At 43.0% G+C, this 17,616-nt stretch overlaps 1 protein-coding gene across 1 annotated transcript in view; it reads right to left on the minus strand.

The window, feature by feature from the left end:
- Nucleotides 1-6,079, minus strand: part of LOC307133657 (serine/threonine-protein kinase Sgk1) — a 51,932-nt gene extending 45,853 nt beyond the window's left edge. The window contains exon 1 of the mRNA XM_079828825.1: nucleotides 5,998-6,079. Within this exon, the coding sequence (XP_079684951.1) occupies nucleotides 5,998-6,073 (76 nt within the window). The 5' untranslated portion in view covers nucleotides 6,074-6,079. The remainder of the gene's footprint in view (nucleotides 1-5,997) is intronic.
- Between the last annotated feature and the right edge of the window lie 11,537 nt (nucleotides 6,080-17,616).

A 17,616-nucleotide genomic window follows, 5' to 3' on the forward strand; every position in this document is an offset into this window, starting at 1 on the left:
TTGTTGTACACAATCTAGCATCATTCATATTGTTAATAAAACAAATTGCTTGCAAAGTATTTTACATGTGTATTTCATGCTTTTATGGACACTATCTCACTGTACTCATGTTTGTGTGTGTGTATGTGTGTGTGAGAGAGAGTTTGTGTCTGTTTTATGTACGTTTCATAAGTCTGACAGTCTGTCTCATAAGTCCTTCACTAGAGCTTAGCTGTGCATGGAGAGGCAGACACTACTAGAACAGTCTGTCCCAACTCTGTCCAGTTCACTAGGCTTTCAGTGTCAGATTATCCCTACACACTATCAGCATAAATACAGTTTCACATTACAGTGATGTACAAATTTATAGCACATGCTGTCAAGTATCCTGGCATCACTTTCACGCAATGAATTATTGAGTGAGTGCAAATGCACTATATCCATAGCCACGTGCAGTTTGCTAATTACAAACACTTCTTAAAGGGATAATTTCTTCAAAATGGAAAGTTATTGATCTTCTTTTTTCACTTACCCTCTTATCGATCCAAACCCATCTAATATTTTCCTTTCTGTGGGACACAAAAAGATATATATACAGTGGGGAGAACAAGTATTTGATACACTGCCGATTTTGCAGGCTACTTACAAAGCATGTAGAGGTCTGTATTTTTATTATACTTCAACTGTGAGAGACAGAATCTAAAACAAAAAGCACAAGAAAAGTAATCCCTACAAATTGTGCACCATATCCCATGTCTTTGTTTCACAATTTAAGTAGTTAATTGTTGAAAATATTGCTGTAACTCTTATTGTATATCCCCTGAAATGTATTGAACGTGCACTTATAGTGTACTTCGAATCTTAAAGGTATACATCATTTAAAAACTATACTTACAGATAATATAATATTAATTAAAAGGCAACTTAAGTGTAATTAAAAGAGTACACTTTCATGACAAATGGGTTTAATAATCTTTAGTCATGCTTTAAAGAAGTACACTTAATTGAATGTGTTGACTAACATACTGAAGCACGTGATAATCATACTTGATTATAATTTTAGCTCTGTAAGTACTCTGTTTAATTCTAAATTGCAACTTCATCATTACAAATACACTATATTGACAAAAGTATTGGGACACCCCTCCAAATCATTGAATTAAATTGTTCCAGTCACTTCCATGGCCACAGGTATAAAATCAAGAACCTAGGCATGGAGACTGCTTCTACAAACATTTGTGAAAGAATGGGTTGCTCTCAGGAGCTCAGTGAATTCAAGCGTGGTACCGTGATACACTATATCACCAAAAGTTTTGGGACATCTGCCTTTACATGCACATGAACTTTAATGACATCCCATTCTTAATCCCACCCTTTGCAGCTATAACCGCTTCAACTCTCCTGGGAAGGCTTTCCACACGTTGAGGAGTGTGTTTATGGGAATTTTTGACCATTCTTCAAGCACATTTTTGAGGTCAGGCACTGATGTTGGACGAGAAGGCCAGGCTCGCAGTCTCCGTTCTAATTCATCCCAAAGGTGTTCTATCAGATTTAGGTCAGGACGATGTGCAGGCCAGTCAAGTTCCTCCACACTAAACTTGCTCATCCATGTCTTTAAGGAGCTTGCTTTGTGCACTGGTGCGCAGTCATGTTGGAACAGGAAGTAGCCATCCCCAAACTGTTCCCACAAAGTTGAGAGCATGAAATTGTCCAAAATGTCTGAAGCATTAAGAGTTCCTTTCACTGGAGGGGCCAAGCCCAACTCCTGAAAAACAACTCCACACAATAATCCTCCCTCCACCAAACTTTACAATTGGCACAATGCATTCAGGCAAGTATCATTCTCCTGGCAACTGCCAAACCCAGACTCGTCCATCGGAATGCCAGACAGAGAAGCGTGATTCGTCACTGGAGGTCCGTCTATATTGACTCTGCAGAAAGTTGACGACTTCTGCGCACTGTGTGCCACAGCATGCATGAGCTGCTGTTGTTCCCAATTGCTTCCACTTTGTTATAATGCCACTAACAGTTGACTATGGAATATTTAGTGCCAACCACTGGGGCGGCAGTGGCTCAGTGGTTCATGTAGGTTGTCAACAAACCGGAAGGTTGGTGGTTCACGGTTCCACCTGACCAAGTGTCGAGGTGTCCATGAGCAAGACACCCTGTGGCCATGGAAGTGATTGGAACACCTGAATTCAGTGATTTGGAGGGGTGTCCCAATACTTTCGGCAATATAGTGTATTTTAAGGGCCAGATTAACTGAACAGGGCAAATTAGCGTGAGAGCACAGTTCCATAAAAGCGCAGATGGGAGTGGACAGTTCTGCACATGATCTACTGACGACACGCAAATTAATGAACGCAGACGCAGCCGGATCATTTCCATGATAACAAGCGCAATCTACCCGTTAGCGTTTGGTTTAAGATGCGCTTTTTTGGGGCGGTAAATAATGGCACAAACACAAGTGAATTGATGAGCGCAAACCTTTGTAAATCACCTTGCATGATTAATTTAAACAATCTCCTCCTATGAGTTTTGCGCCTGAAAGGAAAACTCCTATTCTATATCTCTATTCTGATGCATATGCAATAAGGTCAGCCACAAAAATAACCCTGTCCATGCCTTTTCAGCACTAATTTATCACTGCGTGTCTTAAATAAATCCTGACAGTAGTTTTTTAATGCAAAAAGAGGGTTTGGTGTCTAAAAACCTTTCCTTTATAATGTGGTAAATGTCAGAACTGTTGACACTTATAGCTTCCAAATTCCCTTTAAAGAACTGGATTTGTGAGGGTGTCTAGAGATCCTCCTCTGGGTTTCACCATTGTGGCAGTCTGAAGACAAAAAGCACCTTGGAGAAACTCAACAGCAGTGCAATTAATGAAAAGACAATCCAGGAAATCTGAACGCATGTGGCGAAAGACAAAACTTGTAGTCCATTACAACATTTATAAAAACAGTCTTCGTGCTTTCAATGTGGAACTAGGCAAAGCTAGACAGACCTTCTTTTCAAATATTATAAACAGAAACATAAACAACACACGCACTCTTTTTGCTACTGTAGAGAGACTAACAAAACCCCCCCGAGTCACATTCCCAGTGAAATGCTCTCAGACAGCAAATGTAGTGAGTTTGCTTCCTTCTTCTCCGAGAAAATCATTAATATCAGAAATGCGATCAGCACATCCTTGAGTTGCTCTGAGGTGAGTCAGATCAGAACACAACCTCATAAAGTTATTATGACTGATTTCGAAGCAATTGATGGTAAAATTTTAGAAGAAATGGTACAGCACCTTAAAACATCAACCTGCGCTCTTGACACACTCCCCACTTCTTTTTTCAAAAGTGTGTTTAACTGTTTAGAAGCAGATCTCCTAGAAGTGGTAAACGCCTCACTTCTTTCTAGGACTTTTCCAAACTCCCTTAAAACTGTAGTAGTAAAGCCTCTCCTGAAAAAGAGAAATCTGGATAACTCCATACTGAGCAACTACAGACCAATCTCAAATCTGCCCTTCATAGGCAAGATCATTGAAAAAGTTGTTTTCAGTCAGCTGAACAAATTCTTGAACTCAAATGGATACTTTGACAATTTTCAATCTGGTTTCCGACCGCATCACAGCACAGAGACAGCGCTCATAAAGAATATAAATGATATTCGCCTCAATACAGATACAGGCAAAACATCAATTCTGGTACTACTGGACCTCAGTGCTGCATTCGACACTGTTGACCACAACATACTTCTTGACAGGCTAGAAAATTGGGTTGGGCTTTCTGGAATGGTCCTCAAATGGTTCAGGTCATACTTAGAAGGGAGAGGTTATTATGTGAGTATAGGTGACCATAAGTCTGAGTGGACATCCATGACATGCGGAGTCCCACAAGGGTCAATTCTTGCACCACTCCTATTCAACCTGTATATGCTGCCACTCAGCCAAATAATGAAAAATAACAAAATGGCTTACCACAGCTATGCTGATGACACCCAGATCTACTTAGCCCTATCACCTAATGACTACAGCCCCATTGACTCTCTATGTAAATGCATTGATGAAGTTAACAGTTGGATGTGCCAAAACTTTCTTCAGTTAATTCTGTTTTTAGGACTAGGTGAAACAATCCCGTTTAAACAACAATCCTGAGATATCAGTGGTGCCAATCTATAGGGATGGTTTTGACGCTGTTCCGGTGGCAGGTCTAATTGAGTGGACGGGGGGGTTGCCAGCATCATTGGGGTCATCAGGTGGGCACCCTCTTTCACTGGTGTTTCAATGATAGGCCCACGACACCTCCAGAGGGCTCATCGGCAACATCTGGCGTCCCAGGTGTGCCCCCCTCTGCTTTCAACCCTTACTTGCTGCAGGTGTTGGTGGCAGTCCAGGCAGTGTCTCGCCTCTTTATCCACAGCCATCGACTTGCTTCTTCTGCTGCACCTGAGAGGGCTTTGATGGTTTGGCGTAGGGTTTGGCCTTGGATTCCCAAATCCTTGAGCAGCCTGATGGTTGACTTGCCAATGAAGCCTCTGCAGCCGACTTCCACTGGACAAACCTTGGCTTTCCATCCGCGTTGTTCAGCATCAGCTGCCAGCTCCGCGTACTTAAGGCTCTTGCGTTCAAATGCCTCCTCCACAGCAGCCTCCCAGGGAACAGTAAGCTCTATGATGTATACGGTGTGTAGTGAGGAGGACCAGAGCACAAGGTCTGGTCTGAGATTTGTTGTGGCTATCTCAGAAGGAAAGCAGAGCCTTTGGTTCAGATCTGCAGCCAACTTCCAGTCGCGAGCCCCACTGAGCTGGCCAATGTCCGATGTTGTATCGACTTTGATTGGCTTTGCACTTTCTCGGACAAACTTCCTTGCGGAAATAGGATGGAGTGATGGAGAAGGCAGGGCATTGATCTTTACCCAACAAAGACAAAACTGAAATCACTACATTAGGAAACAAAGATGAAATTCTCAAGGTGAACGCATATCTTGAGGCTAAAGGTCTAAAATAAAAAAATCAGGTCAGGAATCTTGGTGTGATTTTGGAGTCAGACCTGAGTTTCAGTAGTCATGTCAAAGCAATAACTAAATCAGCTTACTATCATCTGAAAAATATGCAAGAATTAGAAGCTTTATTTCCAGGCAAGACTTAGAGAAACTCGTTCATGCTTTTATCACCAGCAGGGTGGACTTTTGTAATGGTCTTCTCACTGGCCTTCCCAAAAAGACCATTAGAAAGCTGCAGCTCATACAGAACGCTGCTGCCAGGATCCTGAGCTGAACCAGAAAATATGACCATATCACACCAGTCCTCAGATCTTTACACTGGCTTCCAGTTACATTTAGGATAGATTTTAAAGTACTATTACTTGTATATAAATCACTCAATGACCTAGGACCTAAATACATTGCAGATATGCTGATTAAATACAAACCTAACAGATCACTCAGATCATCAGGATCAAGTCAATTAGAAATACCAAGGGTTCACTCAAAGCAAGGAGAGTCTGCTTTTAGTTATTATGCCAGCCGTAGCTGGAACCAGCTTCCTGAACAGATCAGATGCGCTTGCCTTGAAGAACCCCAAATGATGACATATCTTTTAATTTTTACAGTGTATTTACATTCATTCATGATTTACATCATTCACTTTCATTGTATAGAAAACAGCAGCGTAAACACTGTGCTAACTTTTCCACAGACGAAATTCAGTGCAACATGATAGTATTTTAAAAAAAAAATGTTTTATCATTTGTATATTATTGTTTTAGAGAAGTTCTTAGAAGAAATATAATCAAAGAATAAATATGATCAGAGAAACTCCACAGTTCCTGGGTGAGCCTTATTGAGACTAAACCAGCAACTAACCCATGTGTTTACGTATCAGACCCTAAGTAAAGACCAGAATGAGCTGGAATTGATGTTTACGCAATACCTACAGTAACTACAGAAAGACCGGCATTATAACCCTCCTTACCCACACAACCCTCTTTTTAGAAGCACAAACAAGTTTTCAGACGAGCTGTGAACTTACAGGCATGTGTGAAATGTCTCCTCTGTGTAAGCAAGCAGGGTGGATTTGCAGACTTCTGACCCCTTTGCTCGGACATGATCTTTTCCCCATCAGGCTTGGCCAGCATGTGCAGGTGTGTTTAAGCTCCCCTTGAGACTGTGAGATTAATGTGTTGTGCCAAAGTGCTGTTGGCATTATGTGCTGTGTGTTGTTGCTGTTCTAAACACTATATGATTGCAAAACATTACATCACCCTCAGTTTTGTGAATATCTGTTGAAACTCTGTCCTGAATGATTATTAGATCAAAATAAATGTTTATAAGTTGTTGAATAACATGCATAATCAAAATGCAAAATATGTACCCTGAAAAGCCATTATCACAAATTAAAAAAAAAAGAAGAAAGAAAGAAAGAAACGTGAAAACTTGGCAAATTCACAGTCACCAACAATAAAAAGTGAAATAAAAATACATTTGGCTTTGAAGTTTAGAGGACTAGACAGGAGGCAGGGGGAATTCTATAGTTTTTGAGGAGGATGGTTGTGGTATTCTGAAGAGGCTGACACCACTGTTCCACCTCCACAACACAGACCCCATCATCCTCTCTATTGCCCTCTCTATCTCTCCCTCCACTTCATCATCTGTTCATCACAACTCTCTCTGAATCATCTCTCACATCACTCCTCCACACCCTATGGCCTCAACTCTCTCTCAGACCTGCTAGAACATTCACTGGTGTGTGATGGACGATTCTCATCTCTTTAACAATGATCAACAATGTACAAAATGTTTGTCAGGGAACTTAAAAATGTGCTTCATTTCATACCATTTATGTCAACTGATTTTATTTGAAACTGTTTAAGGGTCAAAATAGCTAGAAAGTCTTTTTTCTGAAAAAACAGAATTTGGGAAAAGATTAAAAAATTAAACGGATTTCATAGGGCCCTAATTATTACGTTGGTCCAGTTTTTCAGAAGTGATAATTTTGAAGAGTGAGGATTTTATTGATGACATGTTTAAGTTAGCCCTAAGTTTAGGCCAAAAGGACCCATGCCATGTCTATTTGAAATGTCTGTTTTGCAATATGAGGTCAATACAATACAGGACTGAAGCTGCTGTGCATTGTTCTAGTGCAATATGCTGTTGAAATACAAGCATTATTTGTGACATTTTTTTGTTTGTTTGTTTTTTACTCTATTTGATTAATGTCATTGTATAAAAAGAGGTTTAAATAAATACAAATCTTACAGACATGCATGATTTGTATACATTTTATTTCTGTGGTAAGAGGACTTGAAATGACTCGAAACTAAAATGGTAGGACTTTGGACTCGACTTGAGACTTGTTGGCTTTGACTTTTGACTCGACTCGGGACTTGCCTCATCTTTGACTCGACTTGACTCGGGACTCGAGGGCAAAGACTTGAGACTTACTTGTGACTTGTATAACAATGACTTTGTCCCACCTCTGCCATGTACACCAACACTCGGTGACCCCGCTCTGTGACTTTATATGGTCTTCCACATTGTGGCTGGCTGAGTTGCAGCTGTTCTTAAACACTTCCACTTTCAATATCACGGAGGGATAAAATTTCATGAACTGACTAATTGCAAAAGGTGACATCCTATCACAGGACCACATTTGAATTGACTGAGCTCTTCAGAACGACCCTTTTAACAAATGTATTTAAATGCAGAATGCATGATTGATTTTATACACCTGTGGCAATGGGTCCGATTGAAACACCTGAATTGAGTAATTAAGAGGTAATTTATTATCCCATGGCCACATGGGATAATAAAATGTCCACTGAATGCGCACTTCAAAATCTTGGCGGTAGTCATCCAGGAAATTGCCTACTGATTTTCGAATACTATATATTAGGACATACTCTTTTGGTGTAGGCTACTGTTTTTTGCATACTATAGTAAATTTCGTACATTCAAAAATGGCAGATCAAGACCTATTTTTATTTTTTTTTTACTTTTTAGCCAAAATGTCCAGTAGAGGTTGTTATTTACTTAACTGTTTACAAGGAGCTACGCAGTCTGCAAACATTTCACTCTGCCCAGCGTTTCTAATAATGGCATAGAGACAAGTTCACTTTCGGTTCCCCAGAATATCAGTTGGTTTGTGTTATCTAACACGAAAGGTCCATGTCAGTTATCACATTATCCTAAGAGCAATAACAGATGTATCTTCCTGTTTACTTGTCATAGAGCTTCCCATGGGCAGATCAAAATATCATTAGCCTACTATGCAGCAAAAATAGTAATGACACATCAGAGGCTTGAGGTTGAGAATTGTGTGATTTTGTCTCTATTTCCAGTGTTGGGTGTAACTAGTTACAAAGTAATTAGTTACTGTAATTACTTTTCCCTTGAAAAAGTAATAATTTTTTAACATTTAATTACAGTTACTTCTTGTTACGGTCGTGTAGTGGTGCAGCAGAGAAGAAGAGATCCAGGGCTCCCACAAAGATGGGTTTTAATTAACAAACTGAATACAGAACACTTACACGTAAGAAATAACATTCAACAAAAGACAAGGAGTGCAGGGAGTGAGTTCAATATAAAGGAGTGCTAGATGACGAAGACCAGGTGCAGTGAATCTGAGATGATGAGGAAGTGAGTTCAGGTGTGAGACAGGGAGGATCTTGGGAAATGGAGTCCGGGGCAGGTGTGGATTGTAACACTTCTGATGTAATTGAACTAAATACTCTGTATAGACTGGAGAACAATTATATATAATACAATAGTGGAATTAACATCAAAATTGAAAGCCTAACTTTAAAAGGCATGTTTTTATGTATCCGTTTCACATTTGTAATACTTTGGTCAGTTAATACGAATAATTTATGTAGTTATATATTATTTATTTGAATTAATTAAAAGAGACGTTTCATGTCTATCCTTGAATCACTTAACTAGTTGAGGTTGATATTAGCTGGGTCTTTGTACAGAAAGTCTGACCACTCTCCATTGACAAGCGTTTACTTCCTTGAAGGCGGGTACTCTGTTGAAGTTTAAAACTATTGGATCTGCCAAGAGCCACTCTGGATCTGCCATAACCAATCGCTAACGTTTGGTCATGACGTATGTCCGTAAAAATAACTGTGCAGATTGTGCACACCACCTCAGTGATAAAACCTAAAACTTGTGCATTCGGATTGTGATTTATTCACAGTGGAGTGGAGAGTTCTGTGATCGGGAATGGCTGCTCACGTGGTCCGTAACATGATTGCTGTTAATAAAATATCATATGCTTTGTATGATATAGAATAAATGCTGCCGTAAATAGCGGCCCAATTCAAATATTTACGTGCTTTTCTTCTTTTTATTTTTTGAGCGGTGATGAAATATATTGCTCTTGTAAATACTTGCCAGCATTTAAAGAAATACAAGTCTAGAAATGCATCCAAATTACAGCGCAACCGCACGGTGCTCTGCAGTGGTCAAAAAGCATATAAACAGTGAATTTTGAAGTAATATATTCCTGAAAACTCAGAGATATGGATTCGTACAGCAATTAAATTAACACACGACCTTGGTGTTTAAAATCACTGTAAATGATGGCAATACCTTCGGACCCTACAAGAAACATTTACCGTCCGAATAGGGCTTCAGCCAACTCCTTCATCATTAACAGAGCGAGCTGGAAAATCAAACTTTTCCCAAACCCAGTGGGTAGGAGGGCCACACCATCATGGCCACCAACAAAACTCAGCAAAGATTGATCTTGCTCCGGCTTTAACTTCTGGATATTCAGCAGCGGTGCCACAACGGAATGAATGGCTTCGCTCGCATCTTTCTCCGCCGTCATTACTGAACCTCAACTCAAACTAGCGCACAACATCAACGTCATTGTTCTCAGCCACTCCCTCTGTTCGCTGATTGGACCGGTAAAAATTTGTTTGGAGAAAACCTACGAATATTCCGCAGTCCTAGACGGAGTCCTGAAGGAAAATGAAAATTGAATGGAAGTACGTAGGAGGGCGGAACCAGGCTAGGTTGATATAGGATTTAGAAAGTAATTATTAATAAGTAATTGAATACTTTTTGTAGAGAGTACTTTGTATAGTAATCTAATTACACTATTGAATATGTAATTAGTAACTAGTAATTAATTACTTTTTTAGAGTAACTTACCCAACACTGTCTATTTCATAACGCAATGTTTAAAACAAGTTAAGCTCATGATACTGTCATTTACCATAAAAAACAATTGCTTAACTTGAACCTAGACCACTCTCTTGACTTACCTGATTTGGTCTTTCTTCAACCCTTAAAGCATTTGTTTAGTGTGGATGACTACATAAGAACATAAGAAGTTTCCCTTCTTAAAAGTGTGCCTAATTGTACTGAATGTGCACTTGTAGTGCACAGTACTTGAAATCTAAAAAGTATATTTTTTTAGAAAGCTGTACTTGTAGATAATATTAATAAAAAGGCCACTTAAGTGTACACATTTAAAAAGTGCACTTTTCACATGAAGTTGTGATTTTTAACCTGTTTACAATGGGTAAAAGTGATAACAGCAGTTTAAATAATGTTAATGATTTGTTGACATTTCTTTTTTTGTTCTTGTATTTGCTCTGTGATTCCTTGCACGGTCATCATTGTTCTTTTTTTGTCTGTTTTCTATAAAACCTCATTTATCTTCCCTGCCCGCTCATTCAGGAATGTCCATGCTCATTTGCAGAGCAATTTTTTTTTTTTTCCTGGACACCTACTCTTTTGCCACAGCCCGAGGATTCCTCAGATAAGGAACAATACAGAGTTTGTACAGCATGTCCTGACCCTGGTTGTTCGTGTGTACACAGGAGGAGGCATGTTCCTCACAGAGGAAATTAGTTTTTCTTATCTGTTTTTATTGATTAGGAGTTTCTGAATTGGGCCATGCTCATGACACAAACTCTGATTTTTCAACTTAAACATTGATAGTGATACAGTTCAATTTGACGTTTCAAAAAGTAAAAAAAAAAATCTAGTTAAAAAAAATGTTTGTTAAAATTTTCTGAAGAGACTCGATCACTTTATATGATGAATATAAACATTGATCAGCGGACATAAGCAGAAGCCCATCCCAACCAGCTTGACGAGCTAAAACAAACTTCTTGCGGAAGCTCAAACGTGCTGCATAACACACAATAATTAACCTAATTGGTTCTTGCGGAAGCTCAAACGTGCTTCGCAGCGTAACACATGAGAATGAACCTCATTGGTTCTTGCGGAGGCTCAAATGTGCTTTGTAACACATGAGAATTAACCTCATTGGTTCTTACAGACCCTCAAATGTGCTGTGTAACGCACAATAATGTACCTCATTGGTTCTGGCATGTCACGAGAACAATTCCTAAATTCAATTTGTCAATCATATAAAGTAATCGTTTCTCTTCAGAAAATTGTTGACTAAACCGTTCAATTAATATGTTTTATGATCTTTTTATGAACTTTTTGAAGCATCAAAGTTTCAGTTGCGTAGATGTCAATGGAGGGACAGAAAGCTCTCAGATTTCATCAAAAATATCTTTATTTGTGTTCAGATGATGAACGAAAGAATTTTCATTTTTTTTACTTTGTTACCAATTGCCCCTTACTTGCAATTCATTAAAAGGCAATCACGTTAATTACAAAATAAATGAACATTTTTATTTAAATTTATATAAAATGCAACTGACTTAACTTTAGAGTGATTTTTTAAAAGTAATTTAAGTACATCTTTTTATGTAATTAATTTCATAATTCCATGGTCTTTGAAATATAGTTAATGTATACTGCGGAATGTACTGACCAGCATTTATGGTAAACAAAAATATTTGAATGTCATTTATATTGAAACGTTTGTACATCTTCCATTTAAATATATAATTGCACATTTGTAATGTTAACTTTAAATGTAACACTGAATAACACACCACAGTTAAAATTATATTATCAATTATTTACTCTCAAGTACTTCGCATGTGCTTTAGATTGTGAATCAACACATAAAAATAAGTGTACTTTTAAGCACGAGAAAGGATTATTAAAATATAATGACTTCAAATGTATAAAAGTTGTCAGGAAAATAGGCAGGATTCAGATGCGGGTGCAAACAGAAGGTTTAATGAACAGAAAATAACTTAGGCGTCAGAAAAACAGTTCGTGGGACAGGAAAAGCCGCAACCGCGGCAATCGACACAACCAGGAAAGGCTGCTCTCTAATCCAGACAGCCGCCACCAAATGTGAATGATGTTAGAGTCCACAGTGAGCGCAGTAGAATGGCGAGAGAACTTGCAGCCACGAGCACTGGAGCCTGAACGAAACAGGAAGAGACAAGACAAGACAAGAGTACTTGATACGGACACAGACAGTCAGAATAGTGGTATAAACCATAACAGTCTGACAAAGGACAGAGACACATGAGGGGCTATAAAGGGAAAATAATAATGAAGAGAACAAGAACCAGGTGTGAGAAATGAGCTAACGAGCAGGAACAGGTAGGGGCGGAGACACAAGCACATGGCGAGCTGTCAAAACAAAGCCACGCACCAAAACACAAAACAAACACAAAGACAGGTGATCAGACCCGAGACCTGACAGTACCCCCCCTCCCAGGAGAGCCACCAGGCGCCCCAGGAGGAGGCTCACCTCGTCCCCGACGAGAGTCCTCGATCAATGAGCGGTCCAAAATGTCCCGGGAAGGCACCCAGCACCTCTCCTCTGGACCATAGCCCTCCCAGTCCACAAGATACTGAAACCCTCTACCACGGCGCCGCTCGTCGAGTATCCTCCTAACCGTATAGGTAGGAGAGCCATCCACAAGACGAGGGGGTGGGGGAATTGGACGATCGCCAGCAGGATTGATGGGAGAGGAAAACACAGGTTTAACCCTGGAAACATGAAACACAGGGTGAACCCGACCAAGAGTAGGGGGAAGCTTGAGCCTGACCGCCACTGGATTAACCACCTTGGTGACCCGGTATGGACCAATGAATCTGGGTGCCAGCTTACGAGAGGGCGCCCGGAGAGGCAGATCCCTGGTAGAGAGCCATACTCTTTGACCACACACATAGGTAGGAGGAGAGGACCGGTGGCGATCGGCTGCTGCCTTGGTTCGTCTAGAGGTCTGGGCCAAAACCCCCCTAACCTTTCTCCAGGTGCGACGGCAACGCTGGACGAAAGCCAGGGCAGACGGGACCGCAGCATCGGGTTCCTGTGATGGAAACAGAGGAGGCTTATAACCCACAGAACACTCAAAGGGGGACATACCTGAAGCTGCCATCGGAAGGGAATTACGGGCGTACTCGATCCAAGAGAGCTGTTGGCACCAGGAACTCGGGTTATTGGATGTCAGACAGCGGAGCATTCTTTCCAGATCCTGGTTGGCCCGCTCACATTGCCCATTGGTCTGAGGGTGAAAACCAGAAGACAGACTCGCAGAGGCACCGATCTGTCTACAAAATTCCTTCCAAAACCGGGAGGCAAACTGAGGACCCCTATCAGAAACCACATCAACCGGCAAACCATGGAGACGGAAGACGTGATCCACCATCAGCTGAGCGGTCTCCCGGGCGGAGGGCAATTTAGGGAGGGGAAAAAAATGGGCTGCTTTGGAGAAACGATACACCACCGTAAGAATGACCATGTTCCCCTTCGAGGGAGGAAGCCCAGAAACGAAGTCAAGGGCGATGTGTGACCAAGGACGGGAGGGTATGGGTAGGGGGCGGAGCAGACCATCAGGAGGCCGGTTAATCGGCTTACATTGAGCACAAGTGGGGCAGGCCAACACGAACTGTCTGACATCTGTGGCCAGAGAGGGCCAGCAGAAACGCTGACGGATGGCAGACAACGTTCCCCGAATCCCTGGATGGCAGACCAACCTGGACGAATGACCCCACTGAAGGACCTCAGAGCGCAGCGCAGCCGACACAAACAACCTACCCGCAGGACACTCCCCGGGCACTTGCACCCCTCAGCCGGCCTCCTCCACTCGCCGTTCAATACCCCAGGAGAGCGCACCGACCACCACCCCTTCAGGGAGAATGGCAGCGGTCGCAAGCTCTCCCTCCGGAGCATCGAACAGACGCGAGAGAGCATCGGGCTTAAAATTTTTGGACCCTGGCCGGTACGAGAGGGTGAAGTTAAACCGGCCAAAGAAGAGTGCCCAACGGGCTTGCCGCGAGTTAAGCCTCTTGGCCGAACGGATATATTCTAAATTCTTGTGATCCGTCCAGACCAAGAAGGGCTGCGCTGACCCCTCCAACCAGTGACGCCACTCACCCAGAGCCAATCTCACTGCCAACAGCTCTCTGTTGCCAATGTCGTAGTTACGTTCTGCAGGGCTGAGGCGACGAGAGAAGAAAGCACAAGGATGCACCTTCCCATCACGAAGGGAATGCTGAGATAGAACTGCGCCAACCCCGACATCAGATGCATCGACCTCAACAATGAACTGGGACTCGGGATCTGGAACCAACAGAACAGGTGCAGAGATAAATCGGGACTTAAGGTTATCAAAGGCTACCTGAGCATCCTGGTTCCAGCTGAAGGCCACCTTGGTGGAGGTTAACGCAGTGAGGGGTGCAGCGATCTGACCAAAATTCCTGATGTAACGGTGGTAAAAGTTGGCAAAACCCAGGAAGCGCTGCAGAGCCTTACGAGAGTCGGGGACTGGCCACTTAGCGACAGCTTCTATCTTGGCTGGATCAGGCTTGATCCCCCTGGATGAAATAATGTGGCCAAGGAACGTAACAGACTCGGCGTGGAATTCGCACTTCTCCGCCTTGACAAACAATTGGTTCTCTAACAGACGCTGGAGGACCCATCTAACATGTTGGGTGTGTGCTTGGAGAGAGGGAGAAAAGATAAGAATATCATCCAAATACACAAAGACAAATTGATTAATCATGTCTCCCAAAACGCTATTGACGAGACCTTGGAAGACGGCTGGAGCATTGGTAAGACCAAACGGAAGAACCAGATACTCATAGTGCCCCGATGGAGTGTTGAATGCCGTCTTCCACTCATCCCCCTCCCGAATGCGCACTAGATGGTAGGCGTTGCGGAGGTCTAATTTGGTGAAGACCCGAGCTCCCTGTAATAATTCAAAAGCAGAAGACATTAAAGGTAGGGGATACCTGTTCTTAACAGTAATGTCATTCAAACCTCTGTAATCAATACAAGGACGTAGGGAGCCGTCTTTCTTCTGCACGAAGAAAAACCCTGCACCAGCAGGAGAGGAGGAATAGTAGATGAGCCCAGACTGAAGTGATTCACGAATATACTTGTCCATAGCCTCTCTTTCAGGACCAGAAAGGGAATAAAGACGACCCTTAGGCGGAGAAGTGCCCGGGAGGAGCTCAATGGCACAGTCGTAAGGACGATGCGGAGGAAGTGAGGTGGCCCGAGACCTACTGAAAACCGCTCGAAGATCAAAGTACTCCGCAGGAACACCGGTAAGGTCAGGAGGATCCACCTGCGAAACACAAGACACAGAGACAGGAGAAAACGCAGCACCTAAACAAGACACATGACAAGACTGACTCCAGGCTAAAATGGAATTATTGACCCAGTCAACCTGCGGGTTGTGTTTTAGCAACCATGGGTGTCCTAATATTAACACAGCATTAGGAGAGTCCAAAATAAACAGTTCAATCTCCTCACAATGGTTACCAGAAAGTGAAAGGCTTACACGGGGTGTGACGTGTGTGATGGTAGTAAGGGGACTTCCTGCCAGTGACCATGCTACAATGGGTTCAGCCAAGAGGATGGTGGGAATATTCCATTTGAGAGCAGAGGCAGAATCCAGGAAATTTCCTTCAGCGCCTGAATCTATAAGCGCTTGACCCGAGTGGACGTCTCCCCGGAAGGCGAGATGAAAAAGCATCTGAGTGCGTGTGGCTGGAGAGTTAGAACAGGAAAAAGCGCCCACCAGGACTCCCCGATTCACTGGTGGGCTTTGGCTTTTAACGGGCACTGAAGAACAAAATGGCCCGGCTTGCCACAATACAAGCATAATCCTTGGGTTAAACGCTCCTGTTTCTGCTGTGGTGTTAATCGAAGCCGACCCAGCTGCATCGGCTCAGTCTCAGCTGACAGTGAAGTTGTGGCATCATGCGAAGAGGACTCCAGGTGGCGCCACGGAGCAGTAGACAGACGGCGCTGACGGCGACGATTGAGACGCCCCTCAACACGGAGCGCGAGATTAATTATGTCATCCAATCCCCAAGGGAGATCCAAAGCAGCCAGCTCGTCGGCAATGACATGATCCAGTCCATCAAGAAAACGAGCACGTAACGCACCCTCATTCCAAGCACAAGCACCCGCCAAAGTTTGGAACTGTATCGCATAATCAGTCACTGAACTCCTCTTCTGAGTCAGACTAGACAACTGAGACGGCGCCTCATCTCCCTGTGCTGAACGGTCGAATAACTTCGTCATCTCTTCACGAAAATCATCAAAAGAAGCACAGCAGAGAGCACGAGAATTCCACACGGCCACTCCCCATTCGCGGGCGATACCGGAGAGATGGGTGATGACATACGCCACCTTTGCCTCCTCTGTGACGTAGCGTCGAGGTTGTAACGCGAACACCAGAGCGCACTGAGAGAGAAAGGCTTGACAAGACCTCGGATCGCCGTCATAGATCTGTGGATTATTGGCGTGTGGTTCGAGTTCAGGAAGAATAACTGCGCGAGGAGCGGGCGCCCGGTTAGCCGCCTCTTGCTGAAGCTCATCGACCCGTGAAAGGAGTTCTGCGACTCGGGCATTCAGTGCGTCCACTTCCTGAGCAGTAGTGTTGATCTGGCTGGAGTGCTGGCCCAGCAAAACCCCTTGCTGAACGAGAGCAGAACAGAGTGGGTCGGATCCCGCTGAATCCATCGTCTGGTTCTGTCAGGAAAATAGGCAGGATTCAGATGCGGGTGCAAACAGAAGGTTTAATGAACAGAAAATAACTTAGGCGTCAGAAAAACAGTTCGTGGGATAGGAAAAGCCGCAACCGCGGCAATCGACACAACCAGGAAAGGCTGCTCTCTAATCCAGACAGCCGCCACCAAATGTGAATGATGTTAGAGTCCACAGTGAGCGCAGTAGAATGGCGAGAGAACTTGCAGCCACGAGCACTGGAGCCTGAACGAAACAGGAAGAGACAAGACAAGACAAGACAAGAGTACTTGATACGGACACAGGCAGTCAGAATAGTGGTATAAACCATAACAGTCTGACAAAGGACAGAGACACACGAGGGGCTATAAAGGGAAAATAATAATGAGGAGAACAAGAACCAGGTGTGAGAAATGAGCTAACGAGCAGGAACATGTAGGGGCGGAGACACAAGCACATGGCGAGCTGTCAAAACAAAGCCACGCACCAAAACACAAAACAAACACAAAGACAGGTGATCAGACCCGAGACCTGACAAAAGTACATTTTAAAGAAACCAGCTGGACGATAATCAGGATTTAAAAGCGGCCACTCAACTGAGACTGCCTTGCGGTCGGTCACTGAAGCTCTGCAGATAGTGAAAGCTGATTCCAAATCATCAGTTCTCATCAGTGGGGAGGTATCCAAAGCACATCAACTGGTCACTGGGATTCCTCAGGGATCAGTTCTTGGACCTCTCCTCTTCTCCATATACACTACATCACTGGGACT

Source organism: Gobio gobio (genome assembly GCF_949357685.1).
Source record: "Gobio gobio genome assembly, chromosome: 11".
NCBI classification, from domain to species: Eukaryota; Metazoa; Chordata; class Actinopteri; order Cypriniformes; family Gobionidae; genus Gobio; species Gobio gobio.